At 45.5% G+C, this 21731-nt stretch overlaps 1 protein-coding gene across 1 annotated transcript in view; it reads right to left on the bottom strand.

Annotated features, from left to right (window-relative positions):
• The window catches only part of tbx4 (T-box transcription factor 4), a 116445-nt gene that overhangs the window by 35526 nt on the left and 59188 nt on the right, over positions 1 to 21731 (bottom strand). Inside the window, exons 3-4 of the mRNA XM_078225906.1 lie at positions 20126 to 20245; positions 16636 to 16783 (exon numbers count right to left, since the gene is read on the bottom strand). Coding sequence (XP_078082032.1) covers positions 16636 to 16783; positions 20126 to 20245 — 268 coding nt within the window. The remainder of the gene's footprint in view (positions 1 to 16635; positions 16784 to 20125; positions 20246 to 21731) is intronic.

The following is a 21731-nucleotide window of genomic DNA, read 5'->3' as shown; positions in this document are numbered from 1 at the left end:
TTGACTTCATGGTGTGGAGATGCCGGCGTTGGACTGGGGTGAACACAGTAAGAGTTTTAACAACACCAGGTTAAAGTCCAACAGGTTTATTTGGTAGCAAATACCATTAGCTTTCGGAGCGCTGCTCCTTCGTCAGATGAAGGAGCAGCGCTCCGAAAGCTAATGGTACTTGCTACCAAATAAACCTGTTGGACTTTAACCTGGTGTTGTTAAAACTCTTACGCTGTTGACTTCACACAGTGAGAGAGAATTGCAGAGGTGAATCAGTCTTGTAGGCAATGGTACAAAATATCCAGCAGAAGCAGTGTATTTGGGGCCAGATGTCCAAGCTCCTTTTCTGTGAGGTTGCTAGTCAAATGGCAAAAAGGCAGATAGAGACTTTGCAGTTCAGCAAGGCAATATTACTGGTTTCACAAACCAGGGGCCCATAAGAACGTAAGAACTAGGAGAAGGAGTAGGCCATCTGGCCCCTCGAGCCTGCTCTGCTATTCAATAAGGTCATGGCTGATCTTTTCGTGGACTCAGCTCCATTTACCCGCGCGCTCACCATAACCTTTAATTCCTTTACTGTTCAAAAATTTATCCTTGCCTTAAAAACATTCAGTGAGGTAGCCTCAACTGCTTCGTTGGGCAGGGAATTCCACAGATTCACAACCCTTTGGGTGAAGAAGTTCCTCCTCAACTCAGTCCTAAATCTGCTCCCCCTTAGTTTGAGGCCATGCCCCCAGTTCTAGTTTCACCCGCCAGTGGAAACAACTTCCCTGCTTCTATCTTATCTATTCCCTTCATAATCTTATATGTTTCTATGAGATCTCCCCTCATTCTTCTGAATTCCAATGAGTATAGCCCCAGTCTACTCAGTCTCTCCTCAGAAGCCAACCTTCTCTTACTCCAGAATCAACCTAGTGAATCTCCTCTGCACCCCCTCCAGTGCAAATGTCTCAACCATTAAGAATTGAAAGGAAGGTTGTGGAGCCTTTGTCTTAGCAGATGAGCAGATTCATGTTGGCAGTCTAAGTTATGAAAAGCAGATGGCCTTTATATAGCTGTCTGAATTTAGTCTGTGCAGTCCACAGCAGGTACTTGGTTGCTCTTCAGGAATAACGATACTAAAATTTTTCCGATACTGCAGGGTATCTTATTTTGTTCAGGGTCACAGACAGACATAGGTTCAGCCATTTTAGGTCTTTTCTTAGTTTGATCATGGGATGTGGATGTCGCTGGCTGGGCCAGCATTTGTTGCCCATCCCTAATAGTCCTTGAACTAAGTGGCTTGCGAGACCATTTCACAGGGCAGGTAAGAGTCAACCACATTGCTTTGGTTTGGAGTTACATGTAGGCCAGACCAGGTAAAGATGACAGATTTCCTTCCCTAAAGGGCATTAATGAACCAGATGGGTTTTTATGACAGTTGACAATGGTTTCGACTTTTAATTCCAGATTTTTACTAAATTCAAATTTCACCATCTGCTGTGATGGGATTCAAACCCAAGTCCCCAGAGCCTTACCCTGGGTCTCTGGATTATTGGTCCAATGACAATACCACTACGCCAGTCCCTCCCCTTTTTGTCAAGTGTGGAATTTTCAGAGATAGCAATGGGCATATCTCTATATATTTTATATGTAAAATAAGATACACGGTGGGGTCTTAGTCCCTCACAATGGTGTACTGAAGTCTGTGTCACGCGAAAAGGCACATTACACAGCAATCATTGCACTGTCCACCAACAACAGGACAACTGAGATTTCTCTTGGATGCATTTACAGACTCACCATTTTAAATTTTTTCATTTGCTTTTGATATCTCTTTACCATGTAATACTACCTGATTTTTCCTCCCACTCTCAAAAATACAGTTTAAGGATCTTCTCCTTCCCACTCTGGGCCTTTTCAACACTGACCAATGTGATACTGCCTCAGGTGGCCCACCCTGAGATTTGTCACTCTCAGCCTGGCTCAGTGGTACCATTGTCACCACAGAGTCAAACAACTGTGGATTCAGGTCCTTCTCCAGAGATCTGGGTACAAAACCTCGACTGACATCCCCAGTGCGGCACTGAAGGATTGCTACACTGTCAGCCTTTCGTTTGAGATATTGAGCCACAGCCCTGTCTTCCACCGCAGGTGGGAACACATAAAATATACAATATCCAGTAGCATTATTTCGAAGAAGAGCAGGGGAGTGCTGCCCAGTATGTATCACTCAACAATAGTAAAAACAGCTGATCCAGTCACTATTGTTTGTGGGATCTTGCTGTGCACATTTCCTACATTACAGCAGTGAGGACACTAGAGAAGGACTTTATTGATCGTGTGGTGCATTGGGATGCCCTGATCCTGAGAAATGCAAGTTTGTTGTTGAAAGTTTATTTATTAATGTCACAAGTAGGCATACATTAACACTGCAATGAAGTTACTGTGAAAATCCCCTCGTCACCACACTCCGGCGCCTGTTTTGGGTACACCGAGGGAGATTTAGCACGGCCAATGCACCTAACCAGCGCGTCTTTCGGACTATGGGAGGAAACCGGAGCACCCGGAGGAAACTCACGCAGACACGGGGAGAACGTGCAAACTCCACACAGACAGTGACCCAAGCTGGGAATTGAACCCAGGTCCCTGACACTGTGAGGCATCAGTGTTAACCACCGTGCTGCCCCACGGAGAAATTTCTTGCACCCACTCGCCAAATTCACTTGACGTCTTTGACATCTGAGTAGTAACCTTGTGTGCATGAGCCCACATCCTTTACCCTTTGTACTGTTCAAAACAGAGATATGGTCAATATCATGTTTGTCCCAATTGATATCAGATTCCACAATCTTTCATTATGCTGACGAGAGATGTGACCAAAGCTTTAGGTACCTGTAATAGAAAACTATTACCTTGCACAATTTATCCACATGAACTCTAATTACTAGTCTGTTAGGGAAGTTCCTAACTCATCATGCACTAGATATTACATTTTTTTTTAGAGACCAAGTTCTAATATCTACTGAGTGAGTTTGGCCAGAATGGGGCTCGAATCTTTCGCCTTCTGAATCAGAAGTAGAACATTAAGTCTAAGGTTCACTCCTGTGTAACAGTAATAACTGTTAAAATGTCACTTCCATTTTTATTGTTGATTTCTTCCAGAGAGCAACAGGGACAACAGATGAAAGAATGTTTGGAATGTTAGGAGCTCAAGACCATTTCTGCTCACCCAGAGCCCCATAATACTGGGAGAAAAAGTAAATTAAAGATTTGATTTTTTGATTTATTATTGTCACATGTATCAGCATACAGTGAAAAGTATTGTTTCTTGCGCGCTGTACAGACAAAGCATACCGTTCATAGAGAAGGAAACGAGAGAGTGCAGATTGTAGTGTTACAGTCATAGCTAGGGTGTAGAGAAAAATAGCATTGTTAGAGTGTTTAAAAGAGTTAGAATGAAGTTTGAGAAGCATAGAATGAGAGTAAAAGGTAGAATTAGAAGGTATGCTGGGCACAGCTTGCAAGAAGTCACCTTGCTCCAGTGGGAGATTTCTGAAATATGAATGATTTCTATTATTGATCTAGCCTTCCAACAGTTCTAATAGCTTTATTGAAGGAAATGTAGCCTAATGTACTCTCCACCTAGGGTGACAGGACATGCTTTCCCGCTGGTGATTTCTCCAGGGAGTGGTCTCAAACTATGGAACATTCAGTTTCAGTGGCTAGCACTCACGCCTCTGCATCAGAAGATCATGGAATCAAGTCTCACTCAGAGGTTTGAGCACAAAGCCCTGACTGACACAACAGAGGGAATGCTGCAATGTAGGAGGTTTTGAATTAAATGTTAAACCGAGGCCCTGTCTGCTCTCTCAGGTGCTTGTAAAAAATCCCATGCACTATTTTGAAGAAAGAGGGTCGTGATCAGTATTTATCCCTCAAACAACATCATTAAAACAAAATAGCTTTTTTATTATTCATTCGTGGGACACAGGCGTCGCTGGCTGGCCAAGCATTTATTGCCCATCCCTAGTTGCCCTTGGAGTTCAGTTGAGAGTCGACCATATTGCTATGCTCTGGAGTCACATGTAGGCCACACCGGGTAAGGATGGCAGATTTCCTTCCCCAAAGGACATTAGTGAACCAGATGGGTTTTTCCAACAATTGACAATGGTTTCATGGTCATCAGTAGATTCTTAATTCCAGATATTTTTTACTGAATTCAAATTCCACCATCTACTATGGCGGGATTCGAACCCCAGTCCCCAGAACATTACCTGAGTTTTTGGATTATTAGCCTAGCGATGATACCACTAGGCCATCGCCTCCCCATAATTATTTTTGTGGGACTATGTTGTGTGCAAATCGACTGTACAATTTCCTGAATTATAACTGTGACTACACTTCAAAAGTACTTCATTAGATGTAAAATGCTTTAGGATATCCTGAACTTGTAGACAACACTTTTGGATGCAGATCTTTCTTCTTTTTTATGTCGCTACCCCACCCAATGTAATTGTGGAGCTTTCCCAAAAGTAGGGACAGTCAATGGATAAATTGACCCACTTTGCTCTAGAGATTTTCCAATCAACTAATTGCACAGTAGCACTGTCACCGTCTCAGAAGCGGCAGATCACGGATGGGATTCCCTGGTCGTGTGTGCTCCAAGATCGGAAATTCCCACCCCAGCTCAACGGAGCTTTAAATGGTCCACCGAGTTTTCTGTCTCGCCTGCTACGATTCCCGTAGCACTGCTCCCTGGCCTGTTGCAGATACATCTGCTTTGCCAAGTGCGGGAAGTTCAGGATTGTAGTGTGCTAGGATCTCTGAGGATGTTAGCATCATTTTGATTTGTTCAAATAATTGCTGTTGAAGCTCAGTCCAGCACCAAGCCTGGTCATGTCTGAAGAGTTCATTTATCTGGGCTAAGTGAGGTAAGAATTGGCCTAATAAGTTGGCCATGCCCATAAACCTTTATAGTTATGTTGTATTCCTCGGCAGGAATTCCTTTATTGTTCTCGTTTTCTGTGGATCTGCGGTAATTCCAGTTGTTTATATATGACCGAAGAACTTTATTGTGGGCCTAGAAAACTCACATTTATCATCAAATGTTAAGCCAGTAAATGTCAAATTAGTAAAACGTCTCTTATTCATTTGTCAAGTTCTTCTTTCATTGAATTAAGAATCAAAACATTGTCTATGTAGCATATGTTGGGCCCGATTTTACCAAACCTTCGCGCCCGAAAATGGGCGCGAAATCGCGGTAAAGTTGGGCATCGGGCCTATACCGCGATCTGCACCCAATTCCAAGCAGATCGCGCCTTTACCGACACCCGATTCGGGCGCGGGTCCGGCCCGTGCCCGAATCGGGCAGCCTGACGATTTAAATGCATTTGCATGCATTTAAATCGACTTCATGAACTGCGCGCCCAACCCTACCGCCAAATCCCACTTTCCCGTCTTCTGGCCCGATCCGCGTCCACGCTGTAATCGACACGCAAAATAAAAGTCCGAAATCGCTGCTGCAGCCTCCGAAGAGCGGGGTCAGAGCCTCCAACAGCTCTCTGACCCAGGTCATCCTCTGGTCGGGGAGGGAGGGGGGTGGGAGGAGGAGAGGGGGTGTGATGTCTCATCCTCTGGTCGGGGAGGGGGTTCTGCTGCCTGTCTGCGGCCGATCCCTCCTCCCGGAGTGGACGTGCGGCCATCTCCCCCGCTCTGTTGCCCCTACAGGGAAGAGTAATCTGTGGCTGGTAGTGTACCAGTGTTTGTGTATCCCTTTACAGGCCCAGCTTGGTCCTTCTCCAGTGTCTCCTCTTGGACTTGTATTGATCTTGTAGCCGGTTTTCATGCGGATCCACTGTGGAATTGGCCGGTTCTGCTTCATCTTCTTAGCGAGGAATGGCTTCATCCTGAAGGTTTTGTGGGATGGCATGGCTGCACGTCCACTCCGGCAGGAGGGATCGGCCTCAGACTGGCAGCTGACCCCCCCCGACCAGAGGATGAGACGTCACACCCCCTCCACTCCCCCCCCACCCCCAGAGGATGATACGTCACACCCCCTCTCCTCCCCCCTCCTCCGCAGGGGATGATTGGTCACACCACCCCCCACCCCCCCAACCAGAGGATGATCGTCAGAGAGCCGCTCTCTCCGCTTTCTGGGGTTTTTTTCGCGCCCGGGCGCGCGCTGTCAGATTTTTTTCAAACTGCACATGCGCAGTTCAGAGCTCCGATCGGTCCGCCAGCGCTAAGCCCCGCCCACAGCGCGGATCAGGCCGGCAAAACACGTATGGACACGCTGCAAAGAGGATTCCAGGCGCAGATCTATTTGATGCCCAGATTCGGCACTTAGACTCAAAATGGTACAATTCCCCCCGATGTCTTCCATGCCCTTCGGTATGTTGGGCATCATCTGTTGGAGAATTTCTGGGGCAGACATGATGCCAAATGGCAGAGATTTCAAAGGCGTACTGAAAGTGGTTAGAAGTATTGACTCCAGATCCAGTGATCCGCACTGCTGGCGGCAAGTTTGGTGAAGACTGCACTTTTTGCAAGTTTGGCCAAGTTCTCATCTACTGATGCTATTTCTCTTTCCACTGCCTTGTTGAGGTGGTGTCAGATTAATTCAAATTGAGCCATTAGGTTTTGGAACTGGTATCATGGAGGTTGAATGGAGGTTCCTTTAACAGATTTCTCTTTGTCTTGTAAACACAACTGGAATGTCAGCTACAACTCTCACCAACCTTTACAGATGCACCATAGAAAGCATTCTTTCTGGTTGTATCACAGTTTGGTATGGCTCCAGCTCTGCCCAAGACTGCAAGAAACTACAAAAGGTTGTGAATGCAGCCCAAACCATTACACAAACTAGCCTCCCATACATTGACTCTGTCTACACTTCCCGCTGCCTCGGCAAAACAGCCAGCATGATTAAGGCCCCCACACACACCAGACATTTTCTCTTCCACCTTCTTCCGTCGGGAAAAAGATACAAAAGTCTGAGGTCACGTACCAACCAACTCAAGAACAGCTTCTTCCCTGCTGCCATCAGACCTTTGAATGGACCTACCTTGCATTAAGTTGATTTTTCTCTACACCCTAGCTATGACTTTTTCTTCTGTGCCTTCCCAGTAGGAGACCAAATGCAGGCTCCCATGTTGAAAATTTAGCGACTGTTGTGCATTGCAATGTGTTACCAGAAGACAACACTGTTTAAATTCATAATACACTATATAGTGTGGTCCCATTTTGGGACCTGACTACAGGATCTGGATGTCTTTGCATTTTAATGTGTCACTAGCTGGAAATGCTTAACTCAGGACTGCTATTGTTCAAACGTCCCAATCTCCACTACTGACATTCTCCAAGTTAATGGGTACAAAAATCTCCCATGATCAACAGAATTTTTTTAAATTGAAAAATTGTTGCAGATTTCCTCTGTTTGCTGCAGTATTCACACAACCACTAATGATTTCTATGACTGTAACACTACATTCTGCACTCTCTCCTTTCCTTCTCTTTGAATGGTATGCTTTGTCTGTATAGCGCGCAAGAAACAATACTTTTCACTATGTTAATACATGTGACAATAATGAATCAAATCAAATTCCTGCAAAGGCAGACCGCTGTAAAATGGTCTATTTTGCTGCAGCCATGGCACTGTACAATGCAGGCAGGGTATTCTTCCCACCCATGCAATTTCTTTCTGCCACTGTGTGGACATTGGAAATGGTGGGTGCACCTTTTCAGAGCTCTTCCCCAGTTGCTGCCTTGCTACATGTTCAATATTACAACCCACAAACGGGCAGCACGGTAGCACAGTGGTTAGCACTGCTGCTTCACAGTTCCAGGGTCCCGGGTTCGATTCCCGGCTCGGGTCACTGTCTGTGTGGAGTTTGCACATTCTCCTCGTGTCTGCGTGGGTTTACTCCGGGTGCTCCGGTTTCCTCCCACAGTCCAAAGATGTGCGGGTTAGGTTGATTGGCCAGGTTAAAAATTGCCCCTTAGAGTCCTGGGATGCGTAGGTTAGAGGGATTAGTGGGTAAATATGTGGGGGTAGGGCCTGGGTGGGATTGTGGTCGGTGCAGACTCGATGGACCCGAATGGCCTCCTTCTGCACTGTAGGGTTTCTATGATTCTATGAATGACTTCGGCGAGCTGTTCCTGCAGGATTTCCCTTGCATTTCTTAGAAAGACTTTGGCTGAGATTCTCTGGCCTCCCCTCAGCATTTTTCTCAGTGGCGGGAGGCAGCATGCCGCTCACTAGCAGTGCAATCTTCTGGTCCTGTTGTTGTCAATGTGAATTTCCACTGAGGCCATGCTGCTGGGAAACCAGCGACAGGAGGTGCGTCGCTGGCGGGACCAAAGAAAGCTGCCGGTGTGAACGGTCGGAGAATTCTGGCCCTTTATTCAGTCTCCGCTCTTTGGCCTGTCTGGCCAATTGTACAGCTTTACTTGAAGTTAAATCTTCTTTAAAAAGATTGTAAAAAGTCAGAGAGGTTTACATCTAAAGCACCAATGACTATTTTATTTCTGATTAGGTCACCTTTTCATGTTCTACACAATTGTTAGCCAGGCAGCACAACTTGTTGATAAATGAGTTGATCCCTTCACCCTGTTTTTGGCTGCGTTGATTACATTTTTCCCTCTCTATCACAATAGTTTTACGGAGACTGAAGTATATGTTAAAAGTTCCAATTACATCCTTGTTTTTCAAAGTTTATTTATTAGTGTCACAAGTAGGCTTACATTAACACTGCAATGAAGTTATTGTGAAAATCCCCTAGTCGCTACACTCCAGTGCCTATTCGGGTACACTGAGGGAGAATTTAGCACGGCCAATGCACCTAACCAGCACGTCTTTCGGACTGTGAGAGGAAACCAGAGCACCCGGAGGAAACCCTCGCAGACATGGGGAGAATGTGCAGACTCAGCACAGACAGTGACTCAAGCTGGGAATCAAACCCAGGCCCCTGGCACTGTGAGGCAGCAGTGCTAACCATTGTGCCACCGTGCCACCCCACTTGTAGTGCTGACTTGGTCTTTGTTATCTTTACTCACAAGAGCTGCAGCGTTGGCGTACTGGGTAAAATGCCTCCACCAATTTTGCCATTGCTCAGCCTGTCTGGGGCCCTCTGTATTTTGAAATTACAGAATATGACAAAGATAATTTAGCTCAATCAACAATATACTCACCTCACTAACCCAATGTGGGAGAGCTGTCTCACAGACTAGTGAAACAACACTACTTACAGAATCATGGGCAGGATTCTCTGATCTCCTGCGTGGTCACCCTGCTGTCAGTGAGAATGGAGAATTTGGTGCTCAGCCAAAACTCCATTCACTGCAGCGGCACTGGAGAGTCCCAGGTCGGACGTTTTTGGTGTTTATCTTTCAGCCAATATTCCTGTCTGTCCCACCAGCAGGAAAGACCACCAGAATTGGGCAGCTATGAGAAACAGTTGGTAGGGAGCGACCCTGGGAGTCTTCATTGGATCTTCTCGAACCCTTGAATTTCCAAGAACTGGAGTCTGTAGGTGGGCTTTCATAGAGCAACTCACAATCTCAGTCAATTTTCTAAGTGCCTTGATTTTTCCAATGTTCTCCTTTGCCAGCCTTCCTTTTCCCATCCTACATAAATTCCAGTATGACAAACCTCGATCTTACACTCTGCAGTAGCACCACAACATTCCTGTTCCTGATTACTTCTCCTGGCTTCATCTATCCATGCTCTACAGCCTTGCTCCACTCTTTTTCTATAAAAGTCTTCAATCTTACATCTCAGCAAGCTACCTGCTTTTCATTCTGGTCCCCTTAAAGACTAATCCAGACTTACTTGCAACCTCACCATGTTATTTGATCCTAAGTAACAGGTTATGACCCTATATTCTGTCCACCTCCAAGAATACCTACTTCCACCTTGTAATATCATCGGTCTACTTTCCTGACTCAACCCAATTGTTGCTGAAACCCTAATCATCCTTTAGCCTACATCATCTTTGACCAGGCCACTTATCCTTAAATCTCCCTACTTGACTTGGTGTCACATTTTTTCTGATAACATTCATCTGAAGCATCTTGGGATGTTTTACTACATTAACGGTACAAACTGTTGCTGTTGTTATTCTGGTGTTCACATGACCTCTCTTCCCTCCACTTTACAAAGATTAGTAGAACATTCACCCACAAATGGTCTTGTATCTGGAATTTCTCCCGAAACCTCTTCATTCCAATACCTCACTGTCCATTGTCAAATTTCCTTAAAAAATCTTAATTTATTTCCTGGTCACAGTCCATCTCTGCTCCTACAAGGCAGCTTGAAAGGCAATGTATGAATCTAAGTTATTGTATAAAAGCACCACATCATAGAATCCCGACATTGAGAAGGAGGCCACTCGGCCCATTGAATCTGCACCAACCACAATCCCACCCAGGCCCTATCCCCATAACCTCATATTTACCCTGCTAATCCCCCTGACACTAGGGTCAATTTAGCATGACCAATCCACCTAACGCGCACATCTTTGGACTGTGGGAGGAAACCAGAGCATCCCCACACAGACACTGAGAGAATGTACAAACTCGACACAGACAGTGACCCAAGCCGGGAATTGAACCCGCGTCCCTGGTGCTGTGAGGCAGCAGTGCTAACCACTGTGCCACCGTGTTGACATTCAAAAAGACAACACTCAATCGGTCAAATTTCCATACAAGTGTTTAACTTGCTACAAATAATGATAAATGCACCATTTTTATGCAGACATTAACTCATTTCACAGAAAAAAGGGCACATTAAGGCCTGGTGAACTTTTCCAATCTGCCCTCCACATTGGCACTGTAGCATAATCAGCAGTTTGGTCACCGATAAATTGAAATTCTGACAATTGCTTTTATTTAAAACACATCCAGTAATGGTTTGTTTTTAGTGTTGCTAAAAACTGTGGGTTTAAACAACCAAGCTTCGTACATGTGACCCTACAAGCCAGTAACCAGAGCCATTAACTGTGCACATCACAGGCATTTAGCAAGCGCGAGTAAGTTTAATGGATAAAAGAGCATGCTCTTGTATCAATCACTATTTTTGTCACAATGAGGTCTGTCTGGATGACAGAGTGATGTCTGCTGTCTTCTTCCGTCCCAAATCCCTTTCTTATCATTTGGAAATGGGGCAAGTGATTCTGACAATGAGATTAAGCCTGCGCTTTTCAAACCAAAGACCTAATGAGCACGAATTTGAGAAAATACAATGGGACAGGCACTTCAGGGCTCCCTTGTGTCAGACTGCTCTTTGCCCATGTAATGGGGAAAAGCAAGTTTCTCTGGTGAAACTTTTCCAATTTTTTACGGTTGATTAACCACAGTAGTTTAAAAAAAGGTGCAATTACTTTCTCTTCGTACCCTGCTGGTGTCTCTCAGAGTTTTGGATGGGTTCAGGTTTTTGAAGATGGAAAGCCAGACAGGAGAGCAATGGAATAACTTTTATTTCAAATTCCCAGCATCCACATCCCAGTATTTTGTCTTTGTGTTGGAATAGGCTGGTCTGGCGGCATTGTTCTGAGACTTTACTGTGGCATTTCCCACCCGGTGATGGTTTTCATTCCTCGTGCACTGAACGCAGCATCTGAATAAATTGCCAGCTGATGCTTTCACAGAATGATCCTGCATAGAAGGAGGCCATTCATTCCATCACACCTGTGCTATTAATCCCAATCTCTACTCTTTCCCCATTTTATCACGCCAAAGTCCACTCTGTCAGCATGTTTATGGAGATATGGTTTGCTGGAGAGCAGATACTTCATTTTAGTTTTTGTTCATCAGAAGAGGCATTCAGTGAGTCATAGAGTCAAAGAGGTGTACAGCATGAAAACAGGCCCTTCGGCCCAACTTGCCCATGCCGCCCAGTTTTACCATTAAGCTAGTCCCAATTGCCCGCGTTTGGCCCATATCCCTCCATATCAATGTTACCCATGTAACTGTCTAAATGCTTTTTAAAAGACAAAATTGTACCCGCTTTTATTACTATGTCTGGCAGCTTGTTCCAGACACCACCCTCTGTGTAAAACAATTGCCCCTCTGGACCTTTTTGTATCTCTCCCCTCTCATCTTAAACTTACACCCAAGCCTATGAGGGTAGAGTGTAAATCCTAAAATTTGAATCACTGTTTATGTAATGTTGACTGGAATTAAAATGAAAAGATGAAGTTTATTTTATGGACTAGAATCTTTATCGCTCTGTGTTCATCATTCACCTACATTTCTGAAAGAACAGAAGTCCTGTATTTTGATTTATCTTTGATATTCTGCCATGCATCACCAACATTTGGATGTATTTTGAAGTAATTCCTCTATTTTGCAGGAAGCAGAGATTGGGAGAATTTTGTGTATTTAATTAACTGAATTTAAAATCTCCAGTTGTTTTGGCGAGATTTAGAGTTCAATTTCATAAATCATTAGTCTAAGCGTCAGGATTGCTAGCCTAGTAACATAACTATTATGCTACCATGCCTCAGGCTTGCTATCAGCTTATCTCAGTGGTAGCTCTCTCAACTCAACTCATAGTTAGAAAGTTCAGGTTCTACTCAGTCTTGTGACCATAAATTAGGCTGTTATGTTAGTGATGTGCTAAGAGAGTATGTATCTGTTCCAATTGCTTTAAAACACCTCATGATACTATCACAAGACGCGCAGAGACCTTTGCTGATGCTCTTGCCATCATTTATCCAACGCCACCAAAACAAATCAACTGATTATTTTTCTCATTTCTGTTTGTGGGACCTCGCTGAGTGCAAAACTGACACATTTCTCGACACAACAGCAGTGTTTCTGTTTCAGATGTAAATCACTGCCCGTGAAGGTCTGTGTGATTTACTAAGGATTTGAACTATGTCATATCGATTTAAATTCTGCTTTTTTTTCTGTACTGTTGTAGCCCCATCTCCAATCCATGATCCCTACAAGCACGAGATCATAGAATTACCCTTTAAATCTGTCACTTTGAAAAGGCACTGTGCAATATCAATTTGCAAATACTTCAAGCATGCATTTTAAAATTCCTTTGGTCTCAATTTTAACAAAAGCTTTTACAATTTCACATAAATAGCCTAATGTATCATTGGTATATAAGACAAAGGAATTTCATTCAAACACACAAAATGCCTTTTTAACCAATATTACGCAGTATAATTTAATGATTCATTTGTCCGTATATTACAGATTTGCTTGAGCAATTCACTTATCCGCTGAGACTCCTATTCATATGGAGTCTGTTCCAATCGATACTGAACAAACAGTCAATGCTGAATGTTGAATACTCTCAGAAATTATTTTTGCCGGCAGCAATGGAAAACTAGAGTTAGAACATAACAAAAGCAGAAAATGCTGGAAAATCGTAGCAGATCTGACAGCATCTGTGGAGTGAGAATAGAACCAACAGGCGGGATTTTCCAGCCTTCCTCGGGCTAGATCCTAAAATCCCACCCGAGGCCAACGGAGATTTCTGTTCTGGGAACCTAACCCACCCGGTGGGGTTTCGGCCAATGTTTAAATCTGGATGACTCTTTGTCATGAAGGGTCATCCAGACTCGAAACGTTGGCTCTATTCTCTCTCCACAGATGCTGTCAGACCTGCTGAGATTTTCCAGCATTTTCTGGTTTTGTTTCAGATTCCAGCATTCACAGTATTTTGCTTTTATCTTCGTGTTATAACATGATGCATTTATGATTATAATCCTTTAAATGTGCCTATTTCAGGAAGTCACAATGCTGGATTTTTTTTATTCGTTCATGGGATGTGAGCGTCGCTGACTGGGCCAACACTTATTACCCATCCCTAATTGCCCTTGAATTGAGTGGCTTGCTAGGCCATTTCAGAGGCAATCACATTGCTGTGGCTCTGGAGTCACATGTAGGCCACAGCAGGTACGGACGGCAGATTTCCTTCCCTAATGGACATTAGTTTGATGATGCAATCCAGGCATAAAACAGCTGACCCAGAATGAGTTTTCCATCTTTGACTTATTCAGAATGGAGAGTTTAGAAGTCATTAGTAGAGTGGAAATTGGAGAGATGCACAAAGCCATCAGTGTGACCCAGGACTTACAGTAATGGGCTTTAGGTCTGATCTATACATTCTGAAAAAATACAACTTAATTCCACAAGTCCTGACTATTTCAATGCACTCTTGGACAACTCTGTCCCACCCTCCACAAACTCAAGGCTGTCTAAAACACTGCAGAATATATCCTACCTCACACCAAGTCCGGCTCACCCACCTCTCCAGTATCGCTGACCTATATTTGCTCCCAGTTAAGCAACACCTTAATTTCAAAATTCTCATCTTTGTTTACCAATTCCTCCGTGATCTCATATTCCCTATCAGCCCTATGACTGACTGCAATGTCTGCCCTTCTTGAACTCTTGAGTTTTCCCGATTTTCATTTCTCCACCATTGGAATCTGGGCCTTCAGCTGCCAAGCACTCCCGACATCTCTCCAACTGTCTTTCTCTCTTTCCTTCATTATGCTGCACCTTAGGCTCTCTGGCTTAATATTTATTTAATTGGTTCAATACCAAATTTGTTTGATAACCCTGCTATGAAGTGGTTTGGGACATTTTACAGCAAGATATTGGGATTGTGTATGCGTGCATGCGTGTGTGTGCGCGTGCGTGCGTGTGTGTGTGCGCGCGCGCGCAGGGGTGGGGGGGAGGCATTGAAGTAGGTGATCAACCATGATTGTATTGAATGGTGGAGTAGGTTTGATGGGCTGAATGGCCTACTCTTGTGTTCCTATCCTGTGAAAATAACCCAGCGAAACAATTTGCAACTTCTAAGGTCTTAATAATTTACTAAATGCAGGAATGAGACTCGAACAGATTAAATAGTTTCCTTTCTGACCTGGAGAAATTGCGTGGCATAGTGCTAACGATTATCACATTGTTGAAGGGTGCCTGCTACAGTAATTCTGAGCCCTGACCCTCTGTAATGCATTGAATGGGCAATTAATAATATATACAATAATGGGTCTACAAAATTATCAGAGGCATAGACAGGGTGGATAGTCAGAGATTTTTTCCCTGGGTGGAAGAGTCAATTACAAGGGGGCACAAGTTCAAGGTGAGAGGGGGAAAGTTTAAGGGAGATGTGCGGAGGAAGTTTTTCATGCAGAGAGTGGTGGGTGCCTGGAACGTGCTGCCAGAGGAGGTGGTGGAAGCAGGCACATTAGCAACATTTAAAAGGCATCTGGATGGGTGCATGAATAGAGGGATAGGGACCGAGTAAGGGCAGAAGGTTTTTTTTAGTTTAGTTAGGGCATCAGAGGGGTGAAGGGCCTGTTCCTGTGCTGTACTTTTATTTGTTCTTTGTTCTTTATTAAAGGCCCTTTATAAATCCAAGTTGTTGTTGTAGATTAACAGTCTCTTGCCTAGAGTACGCGCCTTGACTCAGTGGTTCACCACTGAAACAGAACATTATGGGTTTAAGTGCCATTCCAGAGACTTGCGCACAAAATCTAGACTGACCCTCCCAGTAGAGTCGGAGCATTTCACCATCTGAAGTGCCAAATTTTGGATGAGATTTCGTTTTTATTCATTCGTGGGACATGGGCATTGCTGGCTGGGTGAACATTTATTGCCCATCCCTGGTTGCCCTTGGAGGGCAGTTGAGAGTCAACCACATTGCTGTGGCTCTGGAGTCACATGTAGGCCAGACCAGGTAAGAACGGCAGATTTCCTTCCCTAAAGGACATTAGTAAACCAACGCTCCATCCATCCTCTCAGGTGAATGTAAATGATCCCATGGGACTATTCTGAAGAGGTTCAGGGAAGTCCACCAGCGTCCTGGGGCTAATAGTTATCCCTCACCCAACATCACTGAAACAGATTATCTGGTCATTATCATGTGGTTTTTGTGATTTTGCTCAGTGGAAATTGTCTGCAATATTTCCCAATGTTGCAGCAGTGGCAATACTTCAAAATGGCTCCATTGGTTGTAAAACACTAGGATGTTCTGAGGTGTTGAAAGGTAGTTTATAAATGCAAGTATTTCTTTTGTTCAAGGTTATCGATAATTTGTAAGTTAAAATCATTACTTTAATCAGCGCATGGACAAAGCTGACACCCAGCTCTGCACGGGAACTGGTTTCTGCTCTCATCCCATGAGCTTAGAATCATAGAATCCTACAGTGCAGAAGGAGGCCATTCAGCCCATCGAGTCTGCGCTGACCACAATCCCACCCAGACCCTATCCCCATAACCCCATGCATTTCCCCTGGCTAGTCTCCCGACACTAGAGTCAATTTAACATGACCAATCAACCGAACCTACACATCTTTGGACTGTGGGAGGAAACTGGAGCACCCGGAGGAAACCCACGCAGACACGGGGAGGACGTGCAAACCCCACACAGACAGTGACCCAAGCCGGGAATTCAACCCGGGTCCCTGGCGCTGTGAGGCAGCAGTGCTAACCACTGTGCCACTGTGCCGCCCTTATTTGGCCAATCAACCTCTTAGCAGCCTGATTGACAACAGGGCAAACCACTGGTGAACACAGCAGCTGATATTGACAGTTGCATCCCCCTGGACTGGAGCCAAAGTTTCCATTTGATCCTGGGTGTCAACATTGAATAATAATTAGTGAGCATTAAACATCTTTGTCTGTTTGCTCACTCACGTGTCCAAATGGATCCAGGTGATTGTTGGTCAGCTTCAGCTTCTGGAAGGAGACGAGTTGCCGCATCCAATGTGCTCCTGTTGCTGGTGAATCCGGGTGTACGTACAACCTCCCCGGCATAGCAGGCTCTGCCTTTCCAGCTACCATCCTGGAACAGAATGAGTAATGGTTAAATGTGTAATGCTGAGTCTATGGATTATCTTGTGGGCGGCACGGTAGCACAGTGGTTAGCACTGCTGCCTCACAGTGCCAGGGATCTGGGATCGATTCCTGGCTTGGGCCACTGTCTGTGTGGAGTCTGCACGTTCTCCCCATGTCTGTGTGGGTTTCCTCCAGGTGCCCCGGTTTCCTCCCACAGTCTGAAAGACGTGCTGGTTAGGGTGCATTGACCCGAACAGGCGTGGACTGTGGCGACTAGGGGAATTTCGCAGTAACTTCATTGCAGTGTTAATGTAAGCCTTACTTGTGATGAATAAATAAACTTTAAATAAATAAACTTTACTTTAAAGTGGAAGAGGGGAGGTCTACAAACTATAAATAAATAATTTCTTTCATTCTGATACAGAATAGAACATATCTACTTCTTTTTATTCTTTTGTGGGCTGTGGAAGTCGCTGTCAAGGCCCACATTTGTTGCCCCTCCCTAACTGCCCTTGAGAAGGTGGTGAGCCACCTTCTTGAACTAGAGTTCATATGGTGTAGGTGCACCCAGAGCTGTTTGGAAGGGAATTCCAGGACTCTGGCTCAACAACAGTGAAGGAACGGCAACATAGTTCCAAAGTCAGGATGATGTGTAACTTGGAAGGGAGTTTGCAAGCGGTGGTGATCCCATCCATCCACTGCCCTTGTCTTTCCAAGTGGTAGATAGCGGTTGTGGGTTTGGAAGATGCTGGTGAATTGCTGCACACACTGCTGGTGGTGGAGGGAGTGAATGTTTAGGTTGGTGGATGAAGGATTTATCAAGCAGGCTGCTTTGTCATGGGTGGTGTCGAGCTTCCTGAGCAGCACTCAGCCACAACTTGAGTCTAGCAGTCAGAGGGCCTGATTTTACCATTTTCATTCTAAATGCTGAATCTGGGTGCAATTCAGATCCGACTTGGAAATCTCCTTTCAGGCGCCCCCATTAGCACTTAGCCTGAAAAAAAAATCGCGGGTCTGAATCGCACTGTGGGCGGGGCTTAGCGTGCCCAAAACGATCGGAGCTCTGAACTGCGCATGCGCAGTTAGAAAAAAAATTGAAAAAGCGCGCCCGTGTCATCGCTCCAGGAGCGATGGTCCCCACAGACATCACTGTCTCCCTTATCCACCCACCACCCCCCCCCCCCCGCTACCCAGATCGATTGCGCCCCCCTGCCACCTTCCCCCCTACCGATTGCCCACAGAGTGGCAGCGGACCCCCCTGCCCCTCCTCCCCCCCCACCAGAGATCCATCTGCCCCAGTGAGCGATTGGGCTCCCCCCCCATCCCCCACCAGAGATACACCTTACCCACCTCCCTCCTCCCCTCCCCCCCAGAGAATGATCTGGCCTCACTCGCCTCCCCCCCCCCCCCACCACAGAGGAACATCTGACCCGCCTCCTCCTCCCTCCCCACCCTCTCACCAGAGAATGATCTGGCCCACCTCCCTCCCCCCCACCCCTCAACCAGACAATGATCGCCACCAGACAACGATCGTGCCTCCCCCCCCGCCCCCCCCCACCAGAGATACATCTGACCCGCCTCCTCCTCCTCCCCCCCTCAACCAGACAACGATCTGGCCTCATTTCCCCCACCACCCCCCCCAAGAGAATGATCTGGCCTCACTCCCCTCCCCCCCCCAACCAGAGAATGATTAAATGCACGCAAATGCATTTAAATCACCATTGCGCCCGTTTTGGGCGCGAATCGGATCGCAGCCATTCCCAGGTCTCAGTGAAGTGGCCATCTGCGTGGACGCGGGCGCAGATCGCGTTAATGGCCTCACACCCGCCTTTATCACGTTTCGGGCGCGACGCAATGGTAAAATAGGGCCCAGAGTGTGGAGTCACAATGTTGCTGAGATCATGGGGCTAATTTTAGTCTGACCCACTCAGCAGGAAATTGATTGGATATAATTAATTAGAAGGAGCAGCATGGTGTTTCGCACAGCTGCCTCACAGCGCCAGGGACCCGGGTTCAATTCCTGGCTTGGGTCACTGTCTGTGTGGAGTTTGGACATTCTCCCAGTGTCTGCGTGGGTTTCCTCCGGGTGCTCCAGTTTCCTCCCACAGTCTGAAAGACGTGCTGGTTAGGTGCATTGACCCAAACAGGCGCCGGAGTGTGGCGACTAGGGGAATCTCACAGTAATTTCATTGCAGTGTTAATGTAAGCCTTACTTGTGACACTAATAATTAAACTTAAACTTAAAAGTTGCTCCTACCTTGCACTTTTTAGAGCAAACTCGGGTGGAGCGTAAAACAGGCATTCAACCCCATCGGATCAATTTCCAGCTGGATGGTTAGCTCACATTTACTCCTCACAGTGGGATGGGGGGGGGGGATTCCCTGGCTTCCCCGCACTGTGTGTTTATCACGGCGGGAGGTGGATGCGCCACAGTGCTGCCACTGCTGTCAGTGGAATTTTCCATTGACTGCGCCCCATGCCACTGGGAAACCTGCAGCGAGGGTGCACAGTTGGCGGGAACCAGACGATCCTGCCGGTATGAACAGCCGGAGAATTCTGGCCACATCGCCAGGAGAGACTAGGGAAGCTGGGATTGTTCAATTTACAGTAAAAATAGTCAAGGGGAGATTTAATAAAGGCGTTCAAAATTATTTTGATAGAGTACATAGGGTGAAACCTTCCACTGGCAGGAAGGTCAGTAACCAGAGAACACAGATTTTAAATAAATTGCAAAAATCCAGGGGGAGAGTTAAAATTTTGTTTTGTAGCAAATCGTTGTGCTCTGGTATGCATTGACTAAAAAGGAAGATGGCAGAAAATCCAAACGTTACTTCCAAAAAGTGAAACGTTTGCAGGTTATGGGAAAGAGCAGGGAGTGGGAATTATTGGACTGTTCTTTAAGAGAGAGCCATGATGTGGAAGTGCCGGCGTTGGACTGGGATGGGCACAGTAAGAAGTTTCACAACACCAGGTTAAAGTCCAACAGGTTTATTTATCCTTCATCAGGTGAGTGGAGAGGTAGGTTCACAAACACGGAATATATAGGAAAAGACACAATTGCAAGATAATGGTTGGAGTGCGAGTCTTTACAGGTAATCAAGTCCTTACACATACAGATAGTGTGAGTGGAGAGAGGGATAGTCACAGGTTAAAGGGGTATGCATTGTCTCAAGCCAGGACAGTTAGTAGGATTTTGCAAGCCCAGGCCAAATGCTGGGGGTTACATGTAGTGTGACATGAACCCAAGAACCCAAGAGTAATTTAAGAGAGAGGGATAGAATAGGCTGGATGGATTCCTTCTGTGCTTTAAGATTCTCTGATTTCTAGGAGTAACTTTTCAGACACTCACCACTTGTTATCACAGAATTTATAACGATGGTCATCGGCAGGAACAATGTCAATCAGCAGAATGTACTTTGTTTTGGGATTCATTCCTGTAACTTTCACCTTGTAGCTTGGAAACATCCGCCTGGAGAGAATCAGAAAGAGGCAGGTTACAAAGCAACACCAAGGCAGCCAATCTTGATTGCAGACAGTTGTTCCAATAACCGCTCCTTCAGCAGAACCAGGACAAACTTCTGCCGTTTCCTACCTTAAATCACTCACCACATTGACCGCAGTGGTTCAAGAAGGTGGCTCACTGTCACCTTCTCAAGGTCAACCAGGAATGGACAATAAATAGTGGCTTTGAAATTGGTGTCAGGAAGAAAATGGACACAATACAACTTACAAAGGTTAAATTAGGAACGCAGGTCGCAATGATTAATGTTGTATCCCCTTGAATTAAAAAACTTAAAGGGCTTGATCTAATTGAGGTGTTTAAAATGTGTAGAAGTGTCTTTAGGGTAGATAGAAAAAAACAATTTCCTCTTGTGGAGGAATCTGGAACAAGGGAGCAGGCATCACCCTAACACTAGAGTTTGGCCATTCAGGGGTGACATCAGGAAGCCTTTGTTCACACACAGAGTGGAAGTCTAGAATACTCCACCCAAAAGCTGAAATATTCTACCCGATGAGCCGAAAGTTTTAAAGCTGAGATCACTAGATTTTGTTAGACTCAGGCCAGAATTCTCCGGCCGTTCACACTCTGTCGCTGCCAGCGAGAACGGAGAATTTAGCGCTCAGCCAAAATCTCTGTTCACTGCAGTGGGACCGGAAAACCCCGGGCGATTGGGCGAGGTCGGTGAATCCGGCCCTAGGGTATGAAGTGTTCTGAAATGAAGACAAGATGTGGAGTTGCCGGCGTTGGACTGGGGGTGGGCACAGTAAGTAGTCTCACAACACCAGGTTAAAGTCCAGCAGGTTTATTTGGTAGCATGAGCTTTCGGAGCGCCGCTCCTTCTGAAAGCTCGTGCTACCAAATAAACCTGTTGGACCTTAACCTGGTGTTGTGTGATGAAGACAAGTAAATGGAGTTACGGTAAAGTTTAGCTATGATCTAACCGAATGATAGAAAGGCTTGAGGGGCTGAAGGGCCTACTCTTGTTCTTATGTTTCCATTTAAATGAACAAGGTCGATATTAATGGGCAAACTCTTCATGCATTCACATGCGAGTCTTTTGCCCTACAATTTATCGATGTCATTAACCTTTTTAAAATAAATAGGTTAGCAACTGCATTAAAGTAACAGACAGAAGAACGTCACGTGGAGCCCATAAAGTTTGTCCATTGATATCATTCCCAATTATTCCTGGGTCCTGGAAAGAGAAGGTATGAAAGAGGAGGTGTGCTCAATTGAGCTGAATCCCTGGACTAAGAAGGGATAAAATATGACAGGGTTTCTGCTCTTGGTTGCTGTCCGATACTGCTTGATGGCTTTGAAGCACTTGTGATTGTCCAATGTGGACAAGGTTCGGGTTTGGCGATGATTCACCTCATGACTGATAAGCCATCTGGGTTTGTAGGACTGATTCAGTAAGATCTCACCAGGCAGAAATCACCCCTGATAAAATGTC

The sequence above is a fragment of the Mustelus asterias genome, chromosome 12 (assembly GCF_964213995.1).
Source record: "Mustelus asterias chromosome 12, sMusAst1.hap1.1, whole genome shotgun sequence".
Lineage (NCBI taxonomy): Eukaryota > Metazoa > Chordata > Chondrichthyes > Carcharhiniformes > Triakidae > Mustelus > Mustelus asterias.
Note: the sequence above shows the minus strand (reverse complement) of the source record. Positions and strands in the feature narration are given on the sequence as shown.